General features: G+C 44.0%; 1 protein-coding gene across 6 annotated transcripts in view; it reads right to left on the minus strand.

Moving 5' to 3' along the window:
• frmd4a (FERM domain containing 4A) overlaps window positions 1-25,506 on the minus strand; it is a 496,550-nt gene that overhangs the window by 282,406 nt on the left and 188,638 nt on the right. Inside the window, exon 1 of one of the 6 annotated variants that reach the window (XM_073066421.1) lies at window positions 18,112-18,192. The exons of 4 other annotated variants lie outside the window; for them this stretch is intronic. In XM_073066421.1, the coding sequence (XP_072922522.1) occupies window positions 18,112-18,177 (66 nt within the window). In that variant the 5' untranslated portion in view covers window positions 18,178-18,192. Of the gene's footprint in view, window positions 1-985; window positions 1,416-18,111; window positions 18,193-25,506 lie in introns of those variants that run through there. One more of the 6 variants, XM_073066420.1, reaches the window with a different exon arrangement.

Here is a 25,506-nt window from a genome sequence, read left to right on the forward strand (position 1 = left end):
ACCATGTATTTATACTCCTCGATCACTCTGTTCTACGATAACCAAAGCCTCTGGATCATCTGGAACCCTTATGAAATTAATTAGCTGCTGATACTGAACTATTGGTCATACTGAACTCAATGAAAGGTTCGTAAGATTGGAAGCTTTGGAAGGTACGTCTTACAAAAGCCAAGAGTTGAATATGTGTGTAAGATATTCCTTTGAGTTTAGGAGACTGAAGGGGTGATCTTGCAGAGGTGTATAAAATCACAAGGGGCATAGACAGAATGAATGCACACGGTCTTTTCCCCAGGTCTGGGGAATCAGGAACTAGAGAGGTTTAAGGTGAGGGGGAAAGATTAAAGAGGAACTTGAGGGAGACATTTCGTACACAAAGGTATCTATGTGCAGAGGAAGTGGTTGAAACAGCATTTAAAAGGCATTCTCAGAAGGTGGTGAATCTGTGGAATTCATTGACACAGACAGCTATGGAGGCCAAATCATGTGGTGTATTTAAAACAGAGATTGATAGGTTCTCGATTAGTCAGGGCATCGAAGGTTATGAGGAGAAGGCAGGAGAGTTAGGTTGAGAGGATGATAAATTAGCCATGATGGAATGGCACAGCAGACTCAATGGGCCAAATGGCCTAATTCTGTTCCTATGTCTTATGGCCTTAAGATCTTTGGAAGGTACATTCTACAAGAATCAAGAGCTGAGTATGTGTGTAAGCTCTGGAAGGTATCTCTACAAAAATCAAGAGTTGAATATGTGTGTAAGCTTTGGAAAGTACATTCTACAAGAGTCGAGTATGTGTGTAAGCTTTGGAAGGTATCTCTACAACAATCAAGAGTTGAATATGTGTGTCAGCTTTGCAAAGTACATTTTACAAAAGTCGAGTATGTGTGTAAGCTTTGGAAGGTACGTTCTACAAGAGATAAGAACTGAGTATGTGTAGTTCTACATTCAGCATTAAGTTGGAAGTGTGACGGTGAAGAAGCTCCTCACCTGATAGATACCGTGAGAGATGCACCATGGTCTCAGTAGGAACTGCAAAGCACGAAGATTCCCAAAGCGCCAGTTTCGTAGGGCTCGCGCTGTGAGGTTCCAGACAAGACTGTCCCAATTGTACAGCAAATCTTCAAAGGTAAAGAGGACTGTAGCCATCACATCTGCAGCCAGAGACCAGTACAGTCCCAACTGATTCTCCTGAGCGCTGATCCTCTGGAAACACCACAGGCTAAAATTGTCTTGTGTCTCTTCCCTGCATAAACCCCCCCTGCCAGGGTGTATGACTTCTGGGGTGGAGGAGAAAGGGTTGAAACAGCTCAAGTGTCTTGCTTCTCTCTCCCTCTCTCTCTCTGGAAGTACTGCTCGGGGAATACTACAGTGAGCCAGGCAGACACCTCCATTCACCACAGCCCTGCAGGTTAACAAAATGCTGGCTTGAAAGCAAAAGGCTGCTCCTAATAATCACTGCCGCTTTCAAACGGCCAAGGGAAAGCGATGAAGGAGCTGTGGTTGTGTGGCTGCCAGCACCCTGTCCAGGGAAAAATTAATTCTGGATGCTGCTTCCCTGCCAACATTCCCAGGACATTCCATTTCTCCGCTAAGGACCAATGGGCCAACGCTATACATCGAGAACACCAATAAAACAGCAGCGATCACAGACTTTATAGTAGCTGTCCATTTCCAGCTGCAAACAATATTTTACAACGTAATCAGTCAATGGTATTTATTCCCACAGTTGTTACAGTTCTGTGGTGGCAGCTCATTCCTCCTTAATTGCTTTCTGTAATCACTCTCTTCCTGTTGTGGTGGACTACCGGCCAATCACCTCAAGTTCTGATATTGCCCAAACTATGTTGAACATTGGACTTTGCACAGATTCCATCCCTTAACATCACCGATGGCCTGTGTTGTTCGACCTGCCTTCACACATCGCACCAACTAGAGCACAAAGTTCCTTGGTGCGTACACAACGGACGATCTAACGCACAATGCCTTCTCACTAGTCAAGAAGGCACAGAAGTGCCTACTTTCTGAGGAGATTGGGGCATTCAAAGCTTCCCCGCCACCACCCACTGCCACCCCCCAATTCTAAAACCTTCCTACAAGAGCACAGAAGCACCCTGTCAGGCTGCATCATTGCGTGGTAGGGCAGAGGCAATGCATCGGACCACAAGACCCTACAGACGACAGTAAACACTGCTGAGGGAGACACCAGAGTCTCCCTCCCACCCCCCACCCAATTTGTGATATTTACCGAAAGCATTGCAGACGAAGAGCCCGAAGCATTGGTGAGAATGCCTATTACCCATCCCACAATCTCTTTGACCCACTATCGTCAGGAGGGAGGTACAGCAGCATCAGGACTAGGACTGCCAGACTGGGTAACAGCTTCTTCCCACAGGCTGGGAGACTAATCACTACCCTGCCACCACTGAGGGTTCGTCACTGGGACAGCAAGCTGTGTACTGTTTACCTGTGCTGTGCATTATATGCATTTTAAATTATATTTTACTAACTTACTTATGGCAATATTTTGTTTTATGTGCTGTGTGTGATCTATGTACAGTATTGTGGGTGCACCATAGTCCAAAGGAACATTGTTTCGTTTGGTTGTATATATGTACAGACAGATAACAACAAACTTGATCTTGAATAAAAACTTGACTACTTCCTCATGAAGTTAAATAAACTGGGCTTGTCGCTGTCATCCCATACCAATTTGCATCGTTGCACCAAAGAAAGGATGTTATCGTGGCTTGGTATGTCCAAAAAGCAACAAATTTCACAGATTACATCAGTTCTACCCTTGACTGTGAGGGTTTCCTCCAGGTGCTCTGGTTTCCTCCCACATTCCAAAGGCGTATGGGTTGGTAGATTACTGTCACATGGGTCTAACTGGGCAGAGCGGGCTCATTGGTCGGGAAGGGCCTATTACTGTGGTGAATCTATAAAATTAAATAATAAACCTGAATCTGATTCTACTCAGCCCAAAACTGCAAGAAACTGTAGAGTCGTGGGCACCGCTCAGCACATCATGTAAGTCCCCAACATGGACACTGTCTACACTTCCTGCTGCCTCAGTAAAACAGCCAGCACAATCAAAGATCCCACCCACCCCGGACATTCTCTCCTCTCCCATCTTCCCTCCAGGCAGAAGGTACAAAAGCTTGTAAACCGTCAGGCTCAGGGACAGCTCCTACCCCAGAATCTGAATCAGAATCAGAATCAGGTTTAATAGCACTGGCATTTGTAGTAAAGTATGTAGCCGTTACTTTATTCTGCATTGTGCTACCTCAATACATTGATGTGATTAAATTATCCGTATAATGAATACAAAACAAGTTTTCACACTGTACATGTGACAATAATTAACCAATGTACCAAAAAGTCATTCAACAATTATGGATCACTATTTTTCTGATGACGAGTTAGGGACTTCAAATACAGGTTCACTCCCTTATCTGCTGAGTGTATTGGATTTTATTTCAGGTTTCCTGCATTTGCAAGAATTGAGTTTGGCAGCAATTATAAGACTACAAAACATGAGTAGTGCTAGGCCATTTGGCCCATCAAGTCTTTGCCATTCCATTATGACTGATTTATTATCCCTCTCAATAGCTATCTCTTACCTTCACGCCACAACCTTTGACGCCTTGACTAATCAAGAACCTTTTAACCTCTGCTCTAAATATACCCAATGGGCTCAGCCTTCATAGCCGTCTGTGGCAATGACTTCCACAGATCCATCACCAATCATATGAACTTTGCTAAAACTTTGTCAGGATCTCTGCAGCTTACATTTATATTCTGCTGTCACTGAGATCCATGAGAAACTTCAGAGTAACATGACCCTGGGTCACCAGCCAGCGTGACTGGACTCTGCTATTTTTACTATCTCCCTTTCTTTTTTTGGTTTTTCAGGGGTCTTGCAATGTAAACAACCAACCTGACCCTCGGAAAGAAAAGTTCTTCCAACCGCTGAGGCCATTACCGTTTTTAAAAGAGTTTTTTTTAATTTTCCCAAGCTGTCATCTCAAAAGTGATTACCAGATGTTCTTCCCGCTTACGAATGCCAGAGCACAGATACTTCCCACTTATTTCTATGAGTCAATCCTCAAACATCATTTACAAACAGAAACATAATGACTGAAATGGAACATCAGAAAATAAAAAGACCAGTAATGCAGGAGAGATGACAAGATGGGAGTAAAGTTGCCAAAGAGTGAAGAACAATTCACCCTCAAAGCTTCCAGCTGCTGCTTTATTTCAGCTGGAGAAGGCAACCTGTGTGCACCATAAGAGATATACACTCAGTGGCCACGTTATTAGCTACAGGGAGTACCTAATAAAGTGGGCACTGAGTATATTTATGTATGCTTGTAGACTTCCGCTGCTGCAGCCCATCCCCTTCAAGGTTCGATGTGTTATACATTCTACATAACACCATTGTAACGCGCGGTTATTTGAGTTACTGTCAACTTCCTCTCAGCTTGAACCAGTCTGACCATTCTCCTCTGACCTCAGTCATTAACAAGACGCTTTCGCCCACAGAACTGATGCTCATTGGATGGTTTTGTTTTTTGCACCAGTCTCTGGAAACTCTAGAGACTGTTGTGTGTGAAAATCCCAGGAGATCAGCAGTTTCTGAGATACTCAAACCACCCCATCTGCCACCAACAATCATTCCATGGTCAAAGTCACTTAGATCACACTTCTTCCTTATTCTGATGTTTGGTCTGAACAACAATAGAATAACAATTCAGAACAGATTAGATGAGCCAAAGGGCCTATTTCTCTACTGTAGTACTCAATTACTCTATTGCTCAGTAACCAGTACATGCAAGGATCTCTGCCTTCAATTACGTGCAAGATGAAGTCCCCGTCAAGGAGGTAAGTTGATAGGATAATCCACTGGCCTGTAGTTTGTACCACGTGGCCCTGTGAAGTCAGACATCCACTACAGTACTGATTACTATCCAGTACCACCCCAGACATTCTCTCTTCCCCTCCATTCCCACTGGGCAGAACCCTCCAACTTGATGGTATGAGCATTCATTTCTGTAACTCCCAGATAAATTCTCCCCCATCCCCTTTCTCTCTTTTTCCATTCCACGTTCTCGTTTTGGACTCACTCCTTCCTCTCTTCACCTACCTCTAGGTCCCCTCCTTCTTCCCTTTTTTCTATGGTCCACTGCCCCCTCCTATCAGATTCCGTCTTCTTCAGCCCTTTACCTCTTCCACCTATCACCTCCCAGCTTCTTACTTCATTCCCCCTGATCTCACCAATCACCTGCCAGTTTGTACTCCTTTGCCTCCCCCCCCACCCCACCTTCTTATTCTGGCTTCTTCCCCCAAATAGTGACTGTTTATTCCTCTGCATAGATGCTGACTGACTTGCATAGTTCCTCCAGAATTTTGTGGTATGTTTTTCAAATACCTGCAAAATCCATGAAACCCTGAACGCATTATTGTTGTTGACACCAGTGAGAAAAGCACCTGCACTGCCAATAAAATTTAATTGATAATTATCTCCAATTAATACCCACTTTAGTTAGAGAAGGATTTAAAATGCCTGATAGAATTCTGGGAGACAGCATTTGGATAGCTGACAGGAACTTCTGGAGCACATCTGTCAAGTTAAAACTTAGCAATTCTTTAGTTCATTTCCAAGACGTGGCTTGGGAGCGTAGCAGTTAGCGTGCCGTTATTATAGCGCAAGCTGGAAGATCAGGCTTCAATTCCCGGCGCTATCTGTAAGGAGTTTGTACGTCTGCCCTGTGACCGCATGGTTTTCCTCCGGGCGCTCTGATTTCTCCCACGTTCTAAAGTTATACGGGCTAGGGTTAGTGAATCGTGGCTGTCCAGCACAATCCTCGCTGATGTGATTTGACACGAATGACTCATTTCACTGTGTTTCAATACGCAGTACATGCGACAAACAAAGTTAACCTTTGAAAATCTATCTTTAATATTTCAGTTTCTGTTTTAATCTCAGTAGCTTGCCCTGATCATTAGCTCATGATGGCAACATTCGGCACTGAAACAGAAAATGCTGCACATCTCAGCAGTGCACCCGAGGAGAGAAAATCAATCAGAAATGTTAAATCTATTTCTCTCTCCAAAGATGCTGCCTGATCTGCTGAGTGTTTCCAGTATTTTCTGTTTAACTTCAAATTCAAAATGTCGGTGTTAATTTGCTTTCGTGTTTCTCCCTGATTTAGAGGAGATTGTAATCCCTTCCTGTGACTGGCTGCAAGGAGGTGGTATTCATGGGTTCATGGATTATTCAGAGATATGATGGCAGAGGGGAAGAAGCTGTTCTTAAAATGTTGAGTGAGGCTCTTCAGGCTCCTGTACCTCCTCCATGATGGTAGTAATGCCCTCACCCCATCCTCCTGCCACCCTACCAGGGATAGGGTTCCTCCTGTCCTCATGTACCACCCCACCAGCCTCCACGTTCTGGCCATATTTCTCCATAACTTCAGCATCTCCAACAGGATCCCACCACCAAGCTATCTTTCCCTCCCCACCCCCACTTTCTGTAGGGATTGCTCCCTTGTCCATTCGTCCCTCCCCACTGATATCCCTCCTGGCATTTATCCTTGCAAATGGAACATGTGCTACACCTGTCCCTACACCTCCTCCCTCACTACCATTCAGGGCCCCAAACAGTCCTTCCAGGTGAGGCTGTGATTCTGTTGGGGTCATCTATTTTATTCGGTGCTCCCGGTGAGACCTCCTGTATATCGGAGATACCCAACATAGATTGGGAGACCGCTTCGCCAAGCAACTACACTCCATCCACCAGAAAAAACAGGACTTCCCAGTACCCACCCATTTTAAATCCACATCCCATTCCTATTCCGCCATGTCAATCCACACTCAGGTTGGAAGAGCAACAGCTTATAGTCCGGCTGGGTAGCCTCCAATCTGATTGGCATGAGCATCGATTTCTCAAATTTCCAGTAATGCCCCACTTCACTGTTCTCCATTCCCATTTCCCTCTCTCTCGCTATCTCCTTACCTCCCTATCGCCTCCCTCTGGCGTTCCTCCCTTGTTTCTTTTCATAGGCTTCTGTCCTCTCCTATCAGATTCCCCCTTCTCCAGCCCTTTATCTCTTTCACCAATCAACTTCCCAGCTCTTTATTTCACCCCTCCCCCCTCCCCGATTTCACCCATCACCTTGTTTTTCTTCCTCCGCTCCCCCACCTTCTTACTCTGTCATCTTTTTTTCTCCAGTCCTGACAAACGGTCTCGGTCTGACTATAGTATTTTCCACAGATGCTGCCAGGTCTGCTGAGTTCTTTCAACATTGCGTGTGTGTTGCTTGGTAGTAATGAGAATCCATTATCAGATTTCTGAATGGACAATGAACCCATGTGCACTACCTCACATTTTTTTTCCTTTTTTGCTCTCTTTTTGCACCACTTATTTCATTTAATTTATATTTTTGTACTGTAATTTATAGTTTTTTGTTATTATTTATTGTGATGCACTGCTGCCACAAAACAATGAATTTCATGACATCAGTCATTCATTGTGTGCCGTGTCAAATGGGAATCGTGGTCTTTCCATGACCATGGTTGTTCTTAGCAATTCTTCTTTTACTGAATGGGTTTGCCACTGTCTTCTGGGCAGTGTCTTTACAAGACGGGTGACCCCAGCCATTATCAATACTCTTCAGAGATTGTCTGCCTGGTGTCAGTGGTCGCATAACCAGGACTTGTGATATGCACCGGCAGCTCATATGACCATCCACCACCTGCCCCCATGGCTTCATGTCACCCTGATCGGGGTGGGGGGGGGGGTCTAAGCAGATGCTACACCTTGCCCAAGGGTGACCTGCAGGCTAGTGGAGGGAAGGAGTGCCTTATACCTCCTTTGGTAGAGACGTATCTCCACCCTGGGACCCATTCATGACGTATGCCAGTGGTATTAAAACATGATTCAGATTCTGATCCTGAAGGGAGCATGTCCCTGATGGTGTGGATCTTAAATGATGGATGCCATCATTTTGAGGCAATGGCTCTTGAAGACATCCTTAATGGTAGGGAGGGTTGGAGCTGGCTGAGTCTACAAAACCTTCTCAACCCTAAACAAGGCAATTCTATTTAAACCAATCCCTAAAAATTTTGAAAACTACAATTAGACCTGGCTTCAACAAATTGAGATCAAAATTGGGCCACATTTCTGAACTTACTTTTTAACAGTCGTCAACACAGCACTTGTAGGCAGATTTCTCAATGAGATTAGAGCCGCAGTCAACAGTGAAAGCCCTTTGATCCTCGTTTAGCAGCTTATGATTCATCGTAGACTTCAATCAAGGGCGCAGCAGCCTCAAGCTGTGTCCATGGCACATAGAAACGCCATTCAGTATTCTTCCTGTCCCAATCAGCCACTCAGACAAAGAGCCCAAATGTTAAATGGCAGAGCACACTTATGTGCCTTCTTATTTACCAGAGGAAATTCCACAGATTAATGAACAGGCTTTGATGGAGTGAATCTGAGTTTATGTCAGTGAACAATGATGTCCATTAGGTCATATCTCTGGGAAGGCAGAGAGGGGAGAGATCACACACCAGCAATTCCTGTCCGTGGCCAGGACACAACACGCCATATCAGCTCTCTGAGAAGCTACTGCCTGTGGACTATGAACACAAATATTTACAGTCATTTTTTAAGTGTTTTAACATTAGAGATTCCACTAATTTGTTTACTGTGCCACGGTAGCACAGCGGTTAGTGCAACCAATTTACAGCGCCAGCGTTCTCCGATAGGGTTTGATTCCTGCTGCTGTCTTTAGGGATCTTGTACATTTTCCACGTGACGGCATGGGTTGCCTCTGGGTGCTCCAGTTTCCTCCCACATTCCAAAGACGTACGAATTAGGGTTAGTAAATTGTGGGCATGCCGGAAAAACGGTGTCACTTGCGGGCTGCCCCTAGCGTATCCTTGGACTGTGTTGGCCGCTGACGCAAATGATGTATTTCATGTATGTTTGAAAGACAAGTCAGAATCAGGTTTCTTATCACTGATATATTGTATGTTGTGACGTTTACTGTTTAATGGCAGCAGTACAGTGCAATCCATCAATATATATGATTTATAGTAAGTACAGTTCTGTATATTCTATCTGTCCAGTTACCAAATAACACTTAATACTACTGAGCTAATACAAAGCTAAGCACTCTTATTTCTGTTTCCCATCTTCCTTCCTATTTTAACCAATATACAGTCATGTGTAAAAGTCTCCGGCACCCTACCTCTATTTATATGCCTGAGACTTTTGCACAGTACTCTATATAAAAATTAAATTAAACATGTTGTGCAAAAAGAGAGCAAAAATGTGACAAATTAAGTTAATCTTTATCTTCTAATCATCGTCTATTTTTAGTTCTAAAGAATGTGCAATTGGTAATAATGGGAAAAAGAGCTGCTTTTCATGCATCCATCAATCTACTGATTATTATGCCTGGGTATTGAAGTAGAACACTAGTGTGATTATCTGGAGAATTGAGTTCAAATCCGACTCTGGCACTTGGGTATTTAAATTAAATGAATGGAATAGGTCTGAAATAACTATAACCCAACTGTAGAATTGATAAATGAACAGGAAACATTCACTGGTATGTTATGTACCATGTTGTATGATGTAGGCGATCATGGTCTTTCCATGACCATGACTGTTTATGGCAAAGTTTTCTACAGAAGTGGTTTGCCACTGCCTTCTTCTGGACAGTGTCTTTTTTCAAGACAGGTGACCCCCCAGCCATTACCAATACTCTTCAGAGATTGTCTGCCTGGTGTCAGTAGAAAAGCCCTCCACATCAGTGAGCACATTTGACACCAGTGCTGTCACAAGAAAGCAGCTTCCATTATCAAAGACCCCCACCATCCAGACCATGTTAGCACTTCATTGATTCTAGTGTATTTCTTTGCTCAACTGTGAATGCCTGCAAGAAAATAAACCTCAAGGTAGTATATAGTGATATGCTGTATACATTGGGTGGCAATGTGGAGATACGTCTCTACCAAAGGTGTAAGGCACTCCTTCCCTCCTCTAGTCTGCTTGGACAAAGTGAAGCACCTGCTTAGACCACCGATCATGGTCATGTGAAGCCATGGGAGCAGGTGGTGGATGGCCGTCTGAGCAGATGGTACCTATCACAAGTCCTGGTTATGTGACCACTGGCGCCAGGCAGACAGTTTCTGAAGAGTACTGATAACGGCTGGGGTCACCTGTCTTGTAAAGACACTGCTCAGAAGAAAGCAATGGTAAACCACCTCTGTAGAAGAATTTACCAAGGACAATCATGGTCATGGAAAGACCATGATCGCCCACATTCGAAACAGCACATAAATATAAAATTACTTTGAAATTTGAACTTTTAACAACAGCAATTACCCAAACCTTCACCAACACCAGCTTCACAAAAATAGCATTCCAGTCCCTGCAATGGCCCTCATCAGCTTTTCCCAACTCTGGAAGACATCTTATTGGCGACAGCAATTAAAAAGATTATTTCCAAATGCTTGCTCACCAAAGTAACCTCTGCAAGACCAGACACATTACAGGAAGGATGTGATTAAGCTAGAGAGAGAGAGAAAGAGTACAGAGAGATTCACAGGGATTTTTAAAACTCTGCACCTGGAGAATTGCATTCAGTTCTAGTCCCCCATTACAGGAAGGATCGCAAGACTTTGGAGAGGGTGCAGAAGCGGTTTGCTAGGTTGCTGTCTGGATTAGAGGGCATGTGCTATAACGAGAGCTTGAACAAACTTGAGCATTGTTTTCTCTGGAGCGGCTGAGGGGAGATCTGATAGAGGCTTATAAGATTATGAGAGGTATACATAGAGAAGACAGCTGATATCTTATATCCAGGGTTTAAATATGCAGAAAGCATGCATTTAAAATGAGAAGGGGAAAGTTCAAAAGTGATGTGCAAGGCGAGTTTTATCACACAGAGAGTGGTGGATGCCTGGAATGCGCTGCCTGGAGTAGCAATGGAGGCAGATACGATGGAGGTGTTTAAGAGGCTCTCAGAGAGGCACATGAATGTGTTGATGAGGAAGGATATGGACACTGTGTAAGCAGCAAGAATTAGTTTAGTCAGATGCTTAATTACTAGTTTGATTGGTTCAGCACAAGATTATGGGCCGAAGTAACTGTTCCTTTGCTGCACTGTTACCTGTTCTGTACTAAGGCTTTATAAGTCATCAGTAAGACCACACATGGAGTATTGTGAGCACTGCTGGGCCCCTTATTTAAGAAAAGATGTGCTGGCAGAGGAGAGGGTCCAGAGGAGGTTCCTGAGAATGATTTCAGGAGTGAAAGGGTTAAGGTATGAGGAGCATTTGATGCCCCTGGGAACTTGCTGGAATTTAGAAGAATTGGGGGGGGGGGGGTATCTTATTGAAACCTTTTGAATAATGAAAGACCTAGAAAGAGTGGATGTGGAGAGGATATTTCCTTTACTGGGGGTAACTAGGACCAGAGGGCACAGCTTCAGAATAGAATGATGTCCATTGAGAACAGAGTTAAGGAAGAATTGTGTCAACCAGAGAGTGGTGAATTTGTGGAACATATTGTCACTGACGGCTGTGGAAGCCAAGTCATTGGGTATATTTAAAGCAGAGATTGATAGGTTCTTGATTAGTCAGGGCATCAAAGGGTATGTGGAGAAGGTAGGAGAGTGGGGTTGAGAGGGATAATAAATTACCCATGATGGAAGTGTGGAGCGGACTTGATGGGCCAAATGCCTAATCCTGCTCCTATGTCTTATGGCCAAATGGTCTCTTTGCCAGGACCAGAGGGCTTGAGATATGAGGAGAGACTGGATAAGTTGGGGCCCCTTTCCCTGGAGTGAAGAAGGCTGAGGGGTACCCTGATAGAGGTATATAAAATCACAAGAAGCAGAGATAAGATGTATAGTCACAGCCTTTTTCCCCAAGTCAGGGGTGTTCAAAGCTAGAGAGCATGGAGTTGGAAAAGATTTAAGAGTCCTGAGGAGGCAAATGCTCTCCACTGTCAGCAGTCGGGGTTGAATTCCCACAGCTGTCTGGAGGGAGTTTGTACGTTCTTCCCATGACGGTCTGGGTTTCCTCCCACAATCCAAAGATGTAAGTGTTAGTAGGTTAATTGGTCACACGGGTATAATTGGGCTGTGCAGGCTCATTCGGCTGGTAGGGCCTATTATTGTGCTGCATCTATAATTAATTTTTTTTTAAAAAATCTGTGAGAGGGGCTCCCATTTCCTCAACACCACCGAGGACAAAGCTCCCCAAACCAGGATGCCAGAGGTGGGGTTTGTTCTCCCTCATTGTGAGAGTTTAGTTAAAGGTCAGGTTTCTTGGGAGACCTACAGAAAATAGTGGAAATGGCTCAGCCCATCACAGGTAAAATCCTCCCCACCATCGAGCACATTCATATGAAACACTGTCACAGGAAAGAAGCATCCATCATCAGGGACCCCATCACCCAGGTCATGATCTCTTCTTGCTGCTCCTATCAGGAAGAAGGTACAGGAGCCTCAGGACTCATGCCACCGTGTTCAGGAACAGTTATTACCTCTGAACCATCAGGCTCATGAACTAGTATGGATAACTTCACTCACCTCAACACTGAACTGAATCCACAACCTATGGACTCACCTTGAAGGACTCAACAACTCATGTTCTCAATGCTGGTGATTTAGTTATTTATTATTATTATTATTTTCTTCTATCTTCACAGTTGGTCTTTTGCACAGTGGTTGTTTGTCAGTCTTTGTGAGTAGTTTTTCCATTTATTCTGTTGTCTTTATTTGTTCTACTGTGAATACCAGCAAGAAAATGAATCTTTGGGGAGTACATGGGAACATATGTATACTTCGATAATAAATTTTCTTTTGAACTTTGAACAGTAATACAGGGTGCAGTTTCTGAGCCCACGCTTGCAGGAGGCCTGCAACTCTTCGCCATGCGCTGCGCATTCGACAACTGGTGAATTCCGCAGCGCTGCAGGAAAGTGCGACAAGGTGCAGAAGAGGGACTGTGGGCAAGGGGGAAGTATGTATTTCAGAAACTGTGTGCAACACAAGCTTTTCGCTGTATCTCAAGACGACAAGACATAGGAGCACAACTGGCCCACAACAGAATCGACCAGTCCTGAGGTAAGACTGGTTAGCACAACACTGTGGGCCGAAGGTCCTGTTCCTGCGCCGTACGGTTCTATATTCTAAGAGAAAGTTATCTGAAATGTTTGAACTGTCCACTCCACTGGTTTAATCAAACACTTTCCTATTTGCAAACGTGGTTTGGAATCAACATTATTGCTTAATTGTAGAACGTTTCTATTACATACACATTTAAAAGTGGATTGCTATATTTGTAGGAGAAACACAACTGCTGTTTTACATTGTTTTACATATTGTTAGCAAATATCAAGGGACCTACGTGAAGGTGCCTACACTCTGGGGGATTACCAGTGTTAGATTACAGGACTATAAAATACAGGAGCAGAATTATGCTAGTTGGCCCATTGAGTCTGCTCCCCATTCAATTCTACCACACTTTTTAACCTCATTCTCCAGTCTTCCCCCTACCCCAGTTACAGTCCAAAGTACATTTATTATCAAAGTATGTATACTTCATACAACCTTGAGATTTGCCTCCTGACAGGCAGCCACAAAACAAAGAACCCATTAAAAAAAACTGTCAAACACCCAACGTGCAGAGAAAAAAAACCAAATAGTGCAAACAATAAAAGTAAGCAAATAGCATTCAGAATTGAAGTTATGAAAGTGAGTTCACAGAAGCCTGTTAATTACAAGCCACAGCCTCAGTTTAGTGCAGAGACGAGTAAACCTCGGGGAGCACCAGACTGAACCAGCCTGTCCCTTGCCTCCAATCAAGAATCTCTCAATCTCTGCCTTAAACACACCCAATCACTTGGCCTCCACAGCCATCTGTGGCAGTGAATCCCACATATTCTCCAACCTCTGGCTGAAGAAATTCCTCCTCATCTCAGTATTAAAGGGACGTCCTTCGATTCTGAGGCTATGTCCTCAGATCCTGGACGCTCCTGCTCATAGAAACATGCTCTCCACATCCACTCCAGCCAGGCCTTTTACTATCCAGTAGGCTAGATGAGACCCTTACCTTCATCTTTCTGTACAGTCCCAGAAACATCAAACACACTCACTGTTTGGAAAGTTCAATGAAACAGATGTTCAAAGACAAATAATATTCAATCAAACGAGACAAGCCTGGTAAACACACTGAATGGCGACTACCCTCCAATAAATCTACAGTTTTATGTGGTGTTGGCAAACACATCAAGGAATTTATATACATTAACAAACCTTGAGGTTAGACTGTAAACTTACTCCCTTTCATTCTGCGTTCATTTCAACAAAATACATCTTTTTTTAGAAAATAACTAATTCCGCCTCATCATTTCTGTTGTTCTGGTGTCTTATCTACAATTCGTGTGGAATAATTTATAATTTAAATTAAAATCAACTGGAGTTCAAGGCCTTGTGTTTGGGGTCCTATCATTGACGATTTCAGAGTCCAAGACTTAGTGTTTGATATTCCATCATTGATGAGTCTGGAGTCCGAGGCCTGGTGTTTGGGGTCCCGTCATGATGAGTCTGGAGTCTAAGACCTCGTGTTTGAGGTCCGATCATCAAAGAGTCTGGAGTCCGACGCCTGGTGTTTGGGGTCCCGTCATCGGTGAGTCTGGAGTTTGAAGCCTAGTGTTTGAAGTCCCGTCATTAATGAAGCCCAGAGTTCAAGACCTGGTGTTGGGGTCCCGTCAATGACAAATCTGGAGTCCAAGGCCTAGTGTTCAATGACCAGCATGTCCTGAATCAATGCCTGGGAGTTGAAAATTAAGTCCGGAAGTCAAGGCCCATTGGCCGGAGTCAAGTCTGTGAATCTTTGCAAGTCCACTGGGGAAGTCGAAGCTTGTGTCTGCAGGCCTGAACCCATGTCTGCTGGAGCTGGAGGCCTGCCCTAGCGTTAAAGGACTGTGTATGTGTGTGGATGGGAAGGATGAACGGGGCTTGTTTTTTGTTGTTGTCATTTTGTCACTTGTTGTGTTCTGCGTTGTTCTGCCTGAGCGTAGTGGGCATGCTATGCTAGCACCGGAATGTGTAGCGACACTTGCAGGCTACCTTGGGTGTGCTGGTTGTTAAATCAAATGATGCATTTCACTGTATGTGTTGATGTACATGTGACAAATAAGCTTGAATCTTTAAACTACAATCAGGCATCTCTTTAATACAAGCACTGTCTGACAGCAGTCGGTAGCAGAGCTGATTTATAAACACACACACACACACACACACCCACCCACATCCTCCTCTTCTCCCTCCCCCCCACCCCCCCAGTGGTGCAAAAGGTTCTAAAACTACTTGAGTAAAGAGGTTGCCATGAAGACAGCTTCCTTCTCCCTTGGTGTAACATGAGCGAGATGTATTATAAAGGGTAAACCCATGGTTTACAGCATTAAATACAATAGGAATTCTATTACTCACAAACTGGAAACAATGTATTATTCATCTGGACTATTGAAAGGCAGCTGCTATTTTCATTTTGGTTAATGAATGGCTCTTTACTACCACTAAACTCCATTATCAGATGTGTGGCCGGCAGAAAGCAAGGGTTAAACCCCTGACTGAGTAAATTAATTGTGAGGGTATTTTCACTGAGTGAGTCTACTGATCTTCTGTCTAGCTGCATAATGTACGCGGAGAGGTATACCCACCAGTGGCTTGGGTTCTATTTATGTGAACAACAGGTATCAAACACACAGTTTAATTTGGCAGGTATCAAAATGCCCAGCGCTGGGGCTATTCCTGAAAGGGCAACGATCCATGGTGTACAGCATAATAGGAAGCGTGTACTCCGTACTGTCTCAGGTGGGTGCCCAGGCCTTGAAGACGGCGGACTCTTGGCCACATTCTGCCCACTAGCCGACCTACCACCAGCACAGTCTTGTTTGTGGGATCTTGCTCTGCTCTGACTACGTCAGCCTCTCAGAAATGCTTAAGTTGCAGGAACATATCTTTTACATCAGTAAATGAACAGTCAAGATAAAGCGCCAGTAACCCGCCTTTGCCCCTTCTCCTGTCAGTAGAAATGCTTCCACCTGGCTTAGTAGCTAAGGCACACGTGAATGCCAGGAGCTGGATTTATTTGCCAGAGGCTATTTGGGAGCATTTAATAGATTGTGGGAGCTCATCCCCATTACCATCCCCAGCTATAATAACCTTAGTTTAAATAATCCCCTCTTACTCGGTAGTGTTGCCTGCAAGTTCAAATTTTAAGTTTAATTGTCATTCAACCACACATGAATACTCGTGAATACAGCTAATTGAAACAGCGTTACTCGGGTGCTAAATTGCAAAACACAGTACCTATAGTTATACACAGCACAAGGCACATATAGCACATATAAGATAAAAAGTAAATATATAGTCACACACACAAAAAAATTTAATTATACATAATATATGCGAACTGCACAGTTCAAACATCTTCACCTTCTCCTCAGTACGACAGACCGCTAAACAGGAAATTACAGTATAGATCACAGCACACAGTGCTGGGACAGGCAATTCAGCCCGTGATATTGATGCAAACTAATTTAAAGTGTAATTAAATGCAAAACTGAAGTAATCCCTTCTGCGTTCACCAGGTCCATGTCGTTCTGTTAACTGCACATTCATGTGCCTATCTAAGGGCCTCTTAAATGCCTCCATCCTATCTGCCTCTACCACCACACTGAGTACTGCATTCCAAGCACCCACTACTCTGTGTAAAAACTCGCCCCTCACATCTCCTTTAAAATTACCTCCTCTCATCTTAAATGCATGTCCTCTGGTATTTGATATTTCAGCCCTGGGAAAAAATAGTCTGTCTATCTATGCATCTCAAAATCTTAAAACCTTCATCAGGTCTCCTCTTTCGGGTCTTCTATCCATCCAGGCCTCACCCTCTTCTTGTTAATACCATCAGGCCTTAGTTCCCATACCACCAGGTCCAGGCCAGTTATTACCCTAAAATCATTAGCCTCCTGAACCAGTGTGGATAACTTCACTCACTACTACTCTGAACAGACCTACAGTTGTATGATCTACAGACTCACTTTCAAGGATCCTTTATAATCCTTATCCTCAGGATTATGTTTTTATTTGCACAGAATGTTCTTGTTTATTTATAATTCTTTTGTAAATTCTATTATTTCTTTTTTCCTGTAAAATTACATAATAAATTTAGTTTGAACTTTGAATAATTTCCTGGAGTTGACATCATGAAGGAAAACACTGATTCACTGCTTCAAGAATGGTGACAGGTTTACAGGATAGGAGGATATTGGCCAAACACAGGCAAATTCAAAGGTCAAGGTACATTTATTATCGAAGTATGAATGCAGCATACAACTCTAGATTCATCTTCCCCACAAGCAGCCATAAAACAAAGGAAACCATGGAAACTGTTCAAAGAAAAACATCAAACCCCCAAAATGCAAATTGGACTAGCTCAAGAAGCAACCTTGATCAGCATGGACGAGTTGGGCTGAAGGGCCTGTTTTGGAGCTGTATAACCCTGTGACGCTGTTGTAGCCCCAGTGAGCAGGAGTTAACAGTATCTCCTGGTACTGAAGGACTCTGTCCTAACTTAGCCTTGTGACTCCTTCAGCAGTCTCCCTGCAAAATCATTTACGGGTTTGCAAGTAATTGTCACATTTACAACACAGCAAGAGTTTATGATGATCTCAGAGTCCGAATCAGAATCAGAATCAGGTTTAGTATCACCGGCACATGTTGTGAAACTTGCTGTTTGGCGGCAGCAGTACACTGCAATACCTAATATATTTTAATTAATTAAATAAGTAGTGCAAAAAAGAGAACAAAAAGAAAAAAAATTGAGGCAGTGTACATAGGTTCATTGTCTGTTCAGAAACCTGATGGAGGAGGGGAAGAATCTGAGTCATCATATTTGATGATCTGGCTTTATGTTTAAATGGTTAAGAAAGCATTCCTTGTGGACACAGTACCTGAGAATTTCTCGCTCCGGGTCTAGTTTTTCGACATTACAATGATTTGCCAGTTAAGAATGTATGCAGTACTTACAAACACATCCATCAGGAGATGCTCCATCTTAACTTCCAAGTCTTCTAGTTTTGTGGCCAACGTCATCGTGACCTGCAAGAGGTTTTGGATTTCCCTTGTCCTGTCCGGCTCCAAGCACCAGAAGCTCATCCAAAACTACAGCTCCATTCCTCTCACAGCTTTCCAAGCTCAACGGGGAACTGCTTCCACCGGAAAGTTCTCAGAGAAGCTCCCTTGGCATCCTGCACGGACGGGGCACTTTATCTGAGGCTGGGAAGGACGACTGCATGCGAAGGGCAATGCTTACAAGGGGGCTGCCTCTTCCAGAATCTGAGCTCTTTACAGCTCCCTGCTGACCTTTTAAAGATGACTATCCACACTGAAGGGCTTTGTGCGGGGTTCAGCCAGCTTGCCGAAACTGCCTCAAGTCCTTAAGCATTTGCACAGGCAGTCTATCAATGGCTTATTGTCAGGATCCCCTCTATTAGTATGAGGCTAAGAAAGGGCACTAACTCATACAGCACAAGAGAATGCCATGAATATAGCAAAGGATACTGGCCAAGTCTATTATAAGGGGGGGTCTATACCACTGCAGAGGAATTTTAGAAGAGCATTATATTCTGTTGGAAGATACTCGGTTCCAGCACACAGTGAATCTAGTGTCATGCAGGAAGAAATGGATACACAGAATGTTAATGTCTCGAGTGGATTGCACTCCCCAGTGCCACCTGACTCTGGAATGAGCGGACCAACTGGTCTCAGTGTTACCCGTCCAGCAAGGTAGGGCACACAGGGGGGCTGTCAATCATTCCGGGTGCACACAGAGAAATGGAGGCAAGGCAGGAGAATGAGACCTCTGTGGCACGGGCTCACATCTGGCCTTTGGGAACGGGGAATAAAGCTGTTTGGTTTTTTTTACCCAGACCCCGCAAGGATGAAAGTTCACAGTCTCCTGAGTTTAATTTTGAGCAGAGGCGTTGGCCCATAAAATAATGCTTGCTGTGAATCACAGGGTGGTGATGAGTCAGTAGACAGGAGCAAGAGAGGATGCATGGTTGAGTGGTACTGCAACCACAATCTCTCACTCAATGTCAATAAAACCGAAGAGTTGATTATAGACTTTAGGTGGGGAACATGTACCAGCCTACATTGAGGGATTAGCAGTGGAGAGAGTCAGCAACTTTAAGTTCCTGTGTGTTAACATTATCAGCCAGGCTGTCCAGAGCCCAGCACATAGGTATAATCACGAAGCAAACATGTCAATGTCTTTACTCTCTCAGGAGGTTAGAGACTTGAGTTGTCACTGAACACTCTAGTAAACTTCTACAGACGTACAATTGAAAGTTTCCTGACTCTTCTGGCACAGCAATTCAAAAGCACAGGAACGCAAGAAGCTGCAGAGAGCAGTGGAATCAGCCCAATACATCATGGGCACATCCCTTCCCACCACTGGTACCTACAGAAAGTGCTGCCTCCAGAAGGCATCACCCATCATGAAAGATTCCAACCATCCAGGCCATGCCATCTTCTTGCAGCTCCTATCGTGTAAGAGGTACAGGAGCCTGAAGTCCCACACCACCAGGTTCAGGAACAGCTACTTCCTTCCATTCAACCACTTGGTTCTTGAACCAACTGGCACAACCCCAATCACGACAGTTTAGCACAGTTCTGGTCACTTTGCACCAACATGGATTTGATTCTTTTTATTCTAATTGTGTTCTTTCTGGTAAAAATTGTGTATTATTAATGTTTCTTTCTTGTGAAGGCTGCTTATCTGATGCTATGTGCCTGTGATGCTGCTGCAAGATTTTTAAGATTCAAGATTGTTTAATGCTATTTCCAGTACACAAGTGTAAAGGAAACAAAATACTCCAGATCCGATGCAGCACAAAAAACACAAAAGATAAAGAGCACAATAATAAAACACCAAATAAATATAAATAATAATATAGATTATATACACAGATTGATTGTATGTCCATAAGGTGACACTAGGCTGTACATAAGATGATGGTAAACAATAAAGTAGTGGTGGAGAAGTTGATCAGCCTTACTGCTTGGGAGAAGTAACTGTTTTTGAGTCTGGGGGACCTGGTGTGGATGCTACGTAGCCTCTTCCCCAATGGCAGTGTGTCAAACAGTCCATGAGCTGTTATATATGTCCCGGGTGGTGGGTAGGCTGGTGTCTGTGATGCTTTGGGCAGTTTTGACTACCCATTGCAGAGCCTTCCTGTCTGCTGCAGTGTGATTTTCATTGCACCTTTGCACACATGTACTTGTGCAGATGACAATAAACTCCACTTTGACTCTGAAGGAAAGATTTGCCTTTCTGAAGCGCCATCTACAGTCACAGGGTGACCTAAAGTGTCTACCCCCATTTTTGGAATGTGCTTATTATGGACAGTGTGAATAAAGCAAGTTAACAACTGGCATTAAGGTAATCTAACATATTAATGCAATCATGAAGAAGGTACACCACCAGTGGATCTCCTTCATTAGGAGTTTTAGAGATTTAGTAGGTCTCCAATGCCTTTAGCAAATTTCTACAGATATACAGTGTTGCATCACTGTCTGGTTTACAGGCTCCAATGGTGCAGGACCACAAGAGGCTGCAGAGCATTGTAGACTCAGCCAGCTCCATCACGGGCACAACTCTCCTCGTCATCAAGGGCATTTTCATGAGGCTGTGCCTCAAAAAGGCAGTATCCATTCTTAAGGATCCTCACCAACCAGAACATGCCATCTTCTCATTACTACCATTGAGGAGAAGGTACAGGAGACTGAAGACCCATACTCACCCATTCAGGAACAGCTTTTTCCCCTTCACTATCAGATTTCTGAACGGTCCACGAATCCATGAACACAAACCTATTAATTGTCATTTGCACTATTTGCTTATTTTTATAACTTATACTTCTCCGTGGATTGTCACCTTGTCGTGGTGGAGAAGCTTGTGTGGTCGTGAGATCCCGAGAGTGATGCCGTCTGGAGCTATGCTCCTGGTAGGGTCATCCATGGCGGTAAAGTCGAGGGTGAGGTCCCTGACAAAGAACAATCCAACCAAGTCCTCAACGGTCGAACAGGCGGACAAAGTTACTTTGAACTCAACACCTATGAAGGCAGATGAAGGCTGCAACAAATCCATCAGCTCCAATTGTCGTGGTTTCCATGCCATTGGAATCAGTTGGTTGATTTGTGAAGTATCGTGTGCTTCTTGGAGTGCAACATCAAGTACACGTTAAACAAATACACACACAGGCGTCTTCGCTCTGTGATAGATCAATGGAACGAAGACCATCATCCTCAACTTTGAGGGATAGCCACAACATAACTTATAATAGGGGTTCCCAACATGGGGATCCATGGACCCCTACCTAGGTTAATGGTAGGGGTCCATGGCAGGAGAAAGGTTGAGAACCCCTGCTTATAGTAATCCCTATGTTTCTGCAATGTACTGCTGTTGCAAAACATCAAATTTCATGACATAATGTCTGTTATAATAAACCTCATTCTGATTAAGGGAAAGTCCAACAGACCGATCTTGACATCTTGCAGTGTAACCACTGACCAGCACCTCAAGGGAATCAAGCACATAAATACTATGCCTACAATAGCATATCAGAGGACCCACCCACCCCTTTCCCTGAACTCTGTCCCACCATCTACCGGGCACCAGTCAGGAGTGTGGTGGAATGCTCACCACTTGTCTGGATGAGTACAGCTTCAAACATCAAACCATCGTCTCTTGACTGTCACCCAATCCATCATCAGCACATCCAGGTTGGCCCTCGCCAGTCTTTATCGATGTACAGAGAGCATGCTATCTGGATGCATCACAGCTTGGTACGGCAACTGCTCTGCCTGAGACTGTAAGAAACTACAGGGAGTTGTGGACACAGTTCAGCGCGTCACGGAATCCAACCTCCCTCCATGGACTCTATCTACACTTCTCACTGCTTCAGGAAAACAACCAGCAAAATCAAGGACCCCACCTACCCTGTGCAACCTCTCTTCTCCTCCCTCACATCTGGCAGAAGATACCAAAGCCAGAAAGCACGTACAACCAGGCTCAAGGCAGCTTCTATCCCACTGTCATACTGAACAGGCTCACAGTCTACTTTGTGGTGGGCTTACACCTTATTGTCTACTGGTTCTTCACTCTCTAGGTAACTGTTACACTTTATTCTGCATTCTGTTATAGTTTACCCTTGCACTACCTCAGTGCACAGATGTGATGAAATGATGTGTATAGATGGCATGCATAACAAGGCTTTTCACTGTACCTTAGCGTGTGTGACAATAATAAACCAATTTACCAATTAACTCTGGTTCCAGTTTCCACACATTAATCCTAAGGTCAGGCAGGTCTATAAGAAGTTTGAAGACACATGGTTCCTTGTTCACAACAGGCCAGTGGCGAAATGTGAACTGGCAGCCAACAGTGGAATTTTTAATTCATTTGTGCTTGGTTCTGTCTTCAATGGATATGCAAAATGCCTGGGACTCCCTGCCAGATGATTAGCAAATTGAATATTTGGTTCTCAGGAGGAACTGAAGAAATAGAACCATTTGCTTGCACAGTTTGCAAGCAGTGGATTAATTGCTCCACTTTAGACCTCATTACCCAAGATTGCTAGCTTCATTCATAACCCAGACCACCTCTTTAGAGCTATGGCTCCCAACCTGTGGTCCATGGACCCCTCGGTTAATGGTAGAGGTCCACGGCATAAAAAAAGTTGGGAGCTCCTGCCTTGGAGCCATAGAATACTGCAGCACAAAAACAGACCCTTCTGCCCATCTAGTCCATGCCAAACTATTATTCTGTCTAATGCTATTGATCTACACCAAGACCACAGCCCTCCATAACACCCCCCCCCATTCATGTACTTAGATAAACTTCTCTTAAACATTGAAATCGAACCTGCATCCACCACTTCTGTTGGCATCTCATTTCACTCTCTCACCACCCTCAGGATTTCCTCTGAGTGAAGAAGTTCCCCCTCAGGATTCCCTTAAACTTTTCACCTTTCACCCTTAGCCCATGGCCTCTAGTTCCAACCTCAGTGGAAAAAGCCTGCTTCCATTTACCCTATCTATACCCCTTACCTCTATCAAATCTCCCCTTATTATCCTATGCTCCAAGGAATAATGTCCAAACCAATTGAACCTTTCCCTATAACCCAGGTCCTCCAGTCCTGGCAACATCCTTGTAAATATTCTCTGTACTCTTTCAATCTTATTTACATCTTTCCTGTAGGTAGGTGACCAAAACCTCCAAATTTGGCCTTAGCAACGTCTTATACAACTTCAACATAACGTTTTATCTCGTATATTCCGTACTTTAAATTATGAAGGCCAATGTGTCAAAAGCTTTCTTTACAACCCTATCTACCTGTGACCCCACTTTAAAGGAATTATAGATCTGTATTCCCATTTTAGAGAGTCCAGGGTCAAAAACATGGAGTTGAGGCCAAATTTAGATCACACGTGAATCGTAGGGACATACAGCATGGAAGCAGGCCCTTTGGCCCAACCAGTTGCTGCTGACCATCTCAACTCATCCCATTTGCCTGCATTTGGCCCATATCCTTCTAAACCTTTCCTATTTCCCCACCTGGGTGGCAGGGTGCAGATTTGTCTCTACCAAAGGAGGAGTGAGGCGCTTCTTCCCTCCACTAGCCTGCAGATGACTCTCGGGCTAGGTATAGCACCTCCTTAGCCAACTCAATCAGGGTCACGTGAAGCCATGGGAGCAGGTGGTGGATGGTCGGATGAGTAATTCAAGTCCTGGTTATGTGACCACTGACGCCAGGCAGACATCTCTGAAGAGTCTTGATAATGGCTAGGGTCACCCATCTTGTAAAGACACAGCCCAGAAGAAGCCAGTGACAAACCACTTCCATAGCAAAATTTACCCAGAACAATCATGGTCATGGAAAGACCATAATTGTCCACGTCATTAGACTTAGCACATCCCTGCAGCTGTGTTTTACAGGTTGTTTTTTCACCTGCCTCAAGCACTGGCAGTTCATTCCACATACACCTGCACTCTGCATTCTAGGTTACCTTTTCGCTTGTCCTTGGGTCAATTGGCTGATACCTGCTATTTGTAAGATCTTCATGAGACTGTGGATGAAGGCATGTCAGCATCTTTATTTTTCTTAGGTTAAGGAGGCTTGGCATGTCATAGACAGTCTAACAAATTTCTACAGCAGTACTACTGAAATTATCCTGATTGGTTGCATCATGTTCTGGTATGGCAATTTGAATGCACAGGAACATAACAAACTGCAGAGAGTGGTGGACTCTGCCCAGCACATCATGGCACGTCCCTCCCCACCATCAGTAGTATCTACAGAAGATGCTGCCTTAAGTAGGCAACACTCATCATCAAAGATCCCCAACCAGGGTCTATGGATGCCTTGCTTAAAATATTGGTCCATGACATAAAAAGTGTGGGAACCGCTGATCTAAGCCATGCCACCTTCTCACAGCTTCCATCTGGCAGAAGGTACTGAGGTCTGAATTACCACACCATCAGGTTCAGGAACAGCTACTTTGCTTCAAACAGTCAGTTTTTCAACCAATCAGCACAATCTATCATTACAACTCTGCACTAAACTGTGCACTAAAATAGACTTTGTTTTTGGTTCCATTGTGTTCATTCTTGCAAATCTTCTGCATAATTTATGTTTAATTTTCATTTTTCTTGAGAATGTTATGCATCCGATGCTATGTGCCTGTGAAGCAGTTGCAACTAAGAATCCGAATCACAATCAGGTTTAATATCACCGGCATACAGTAGGTCGTGAAATTTGCTGTTTTGCACCTGTAGTGAGTAATAGAAATTATAGATTACAATAAGAAGTACAAGTCTGCAAAAGTGTGTGTGTGTGTGCGCACACACACACACACACACACACACACACACACACACACACACACACACACACACACACACACACACACACACACACACACACACACACACACACACACACACACACACACACAACAGGTGGCAGTACCAGGAATGGGGCGGGGGGTGGCACGGGTACAGACACACCCCACCTTCAGACACCAGGCAAGGTGATTTGGTTCCAAACAATTGGTTTATTGATTATTACAGAATGTCTCTCTGGTGCTTCCCAATCCCTCTCCTCTCCAGTCCCCTTTTCCCAACCATGATTCCCATCTCCCTGCCCCCTTCCCACTCTCAATCCACAATAGAGACCCATATCAGTTTCAGGTTTATCATCACTCACATATGTCATGAAATTTTTTTTTGAGGCAACAGTACAGTGCAAAAACATAAAATTGCTGATAAAATTAAAATGGCCTGGGAGCAGGATTTAAATATCTCCTTATCCGAGGAGAGCTGGGACTCAGTTCTCAAATCTGTTAACTCAACCTCTC

The sequence above is a fragment of the Hemitrygon akajei genome, chromosome 14 (genome assembly GCF_048418815.1).
Source record: "Hemitrygon akajei chromosome 14, sHemAka1.3, whole genome shotgun sequence".
Lineage (NCBI taxonomy): Eukaryota > Metazoa > Chordata > Chondrichthyes > Myliobatiformes > Dasyatidae > Hemitrygon > Hemitrygon akajei.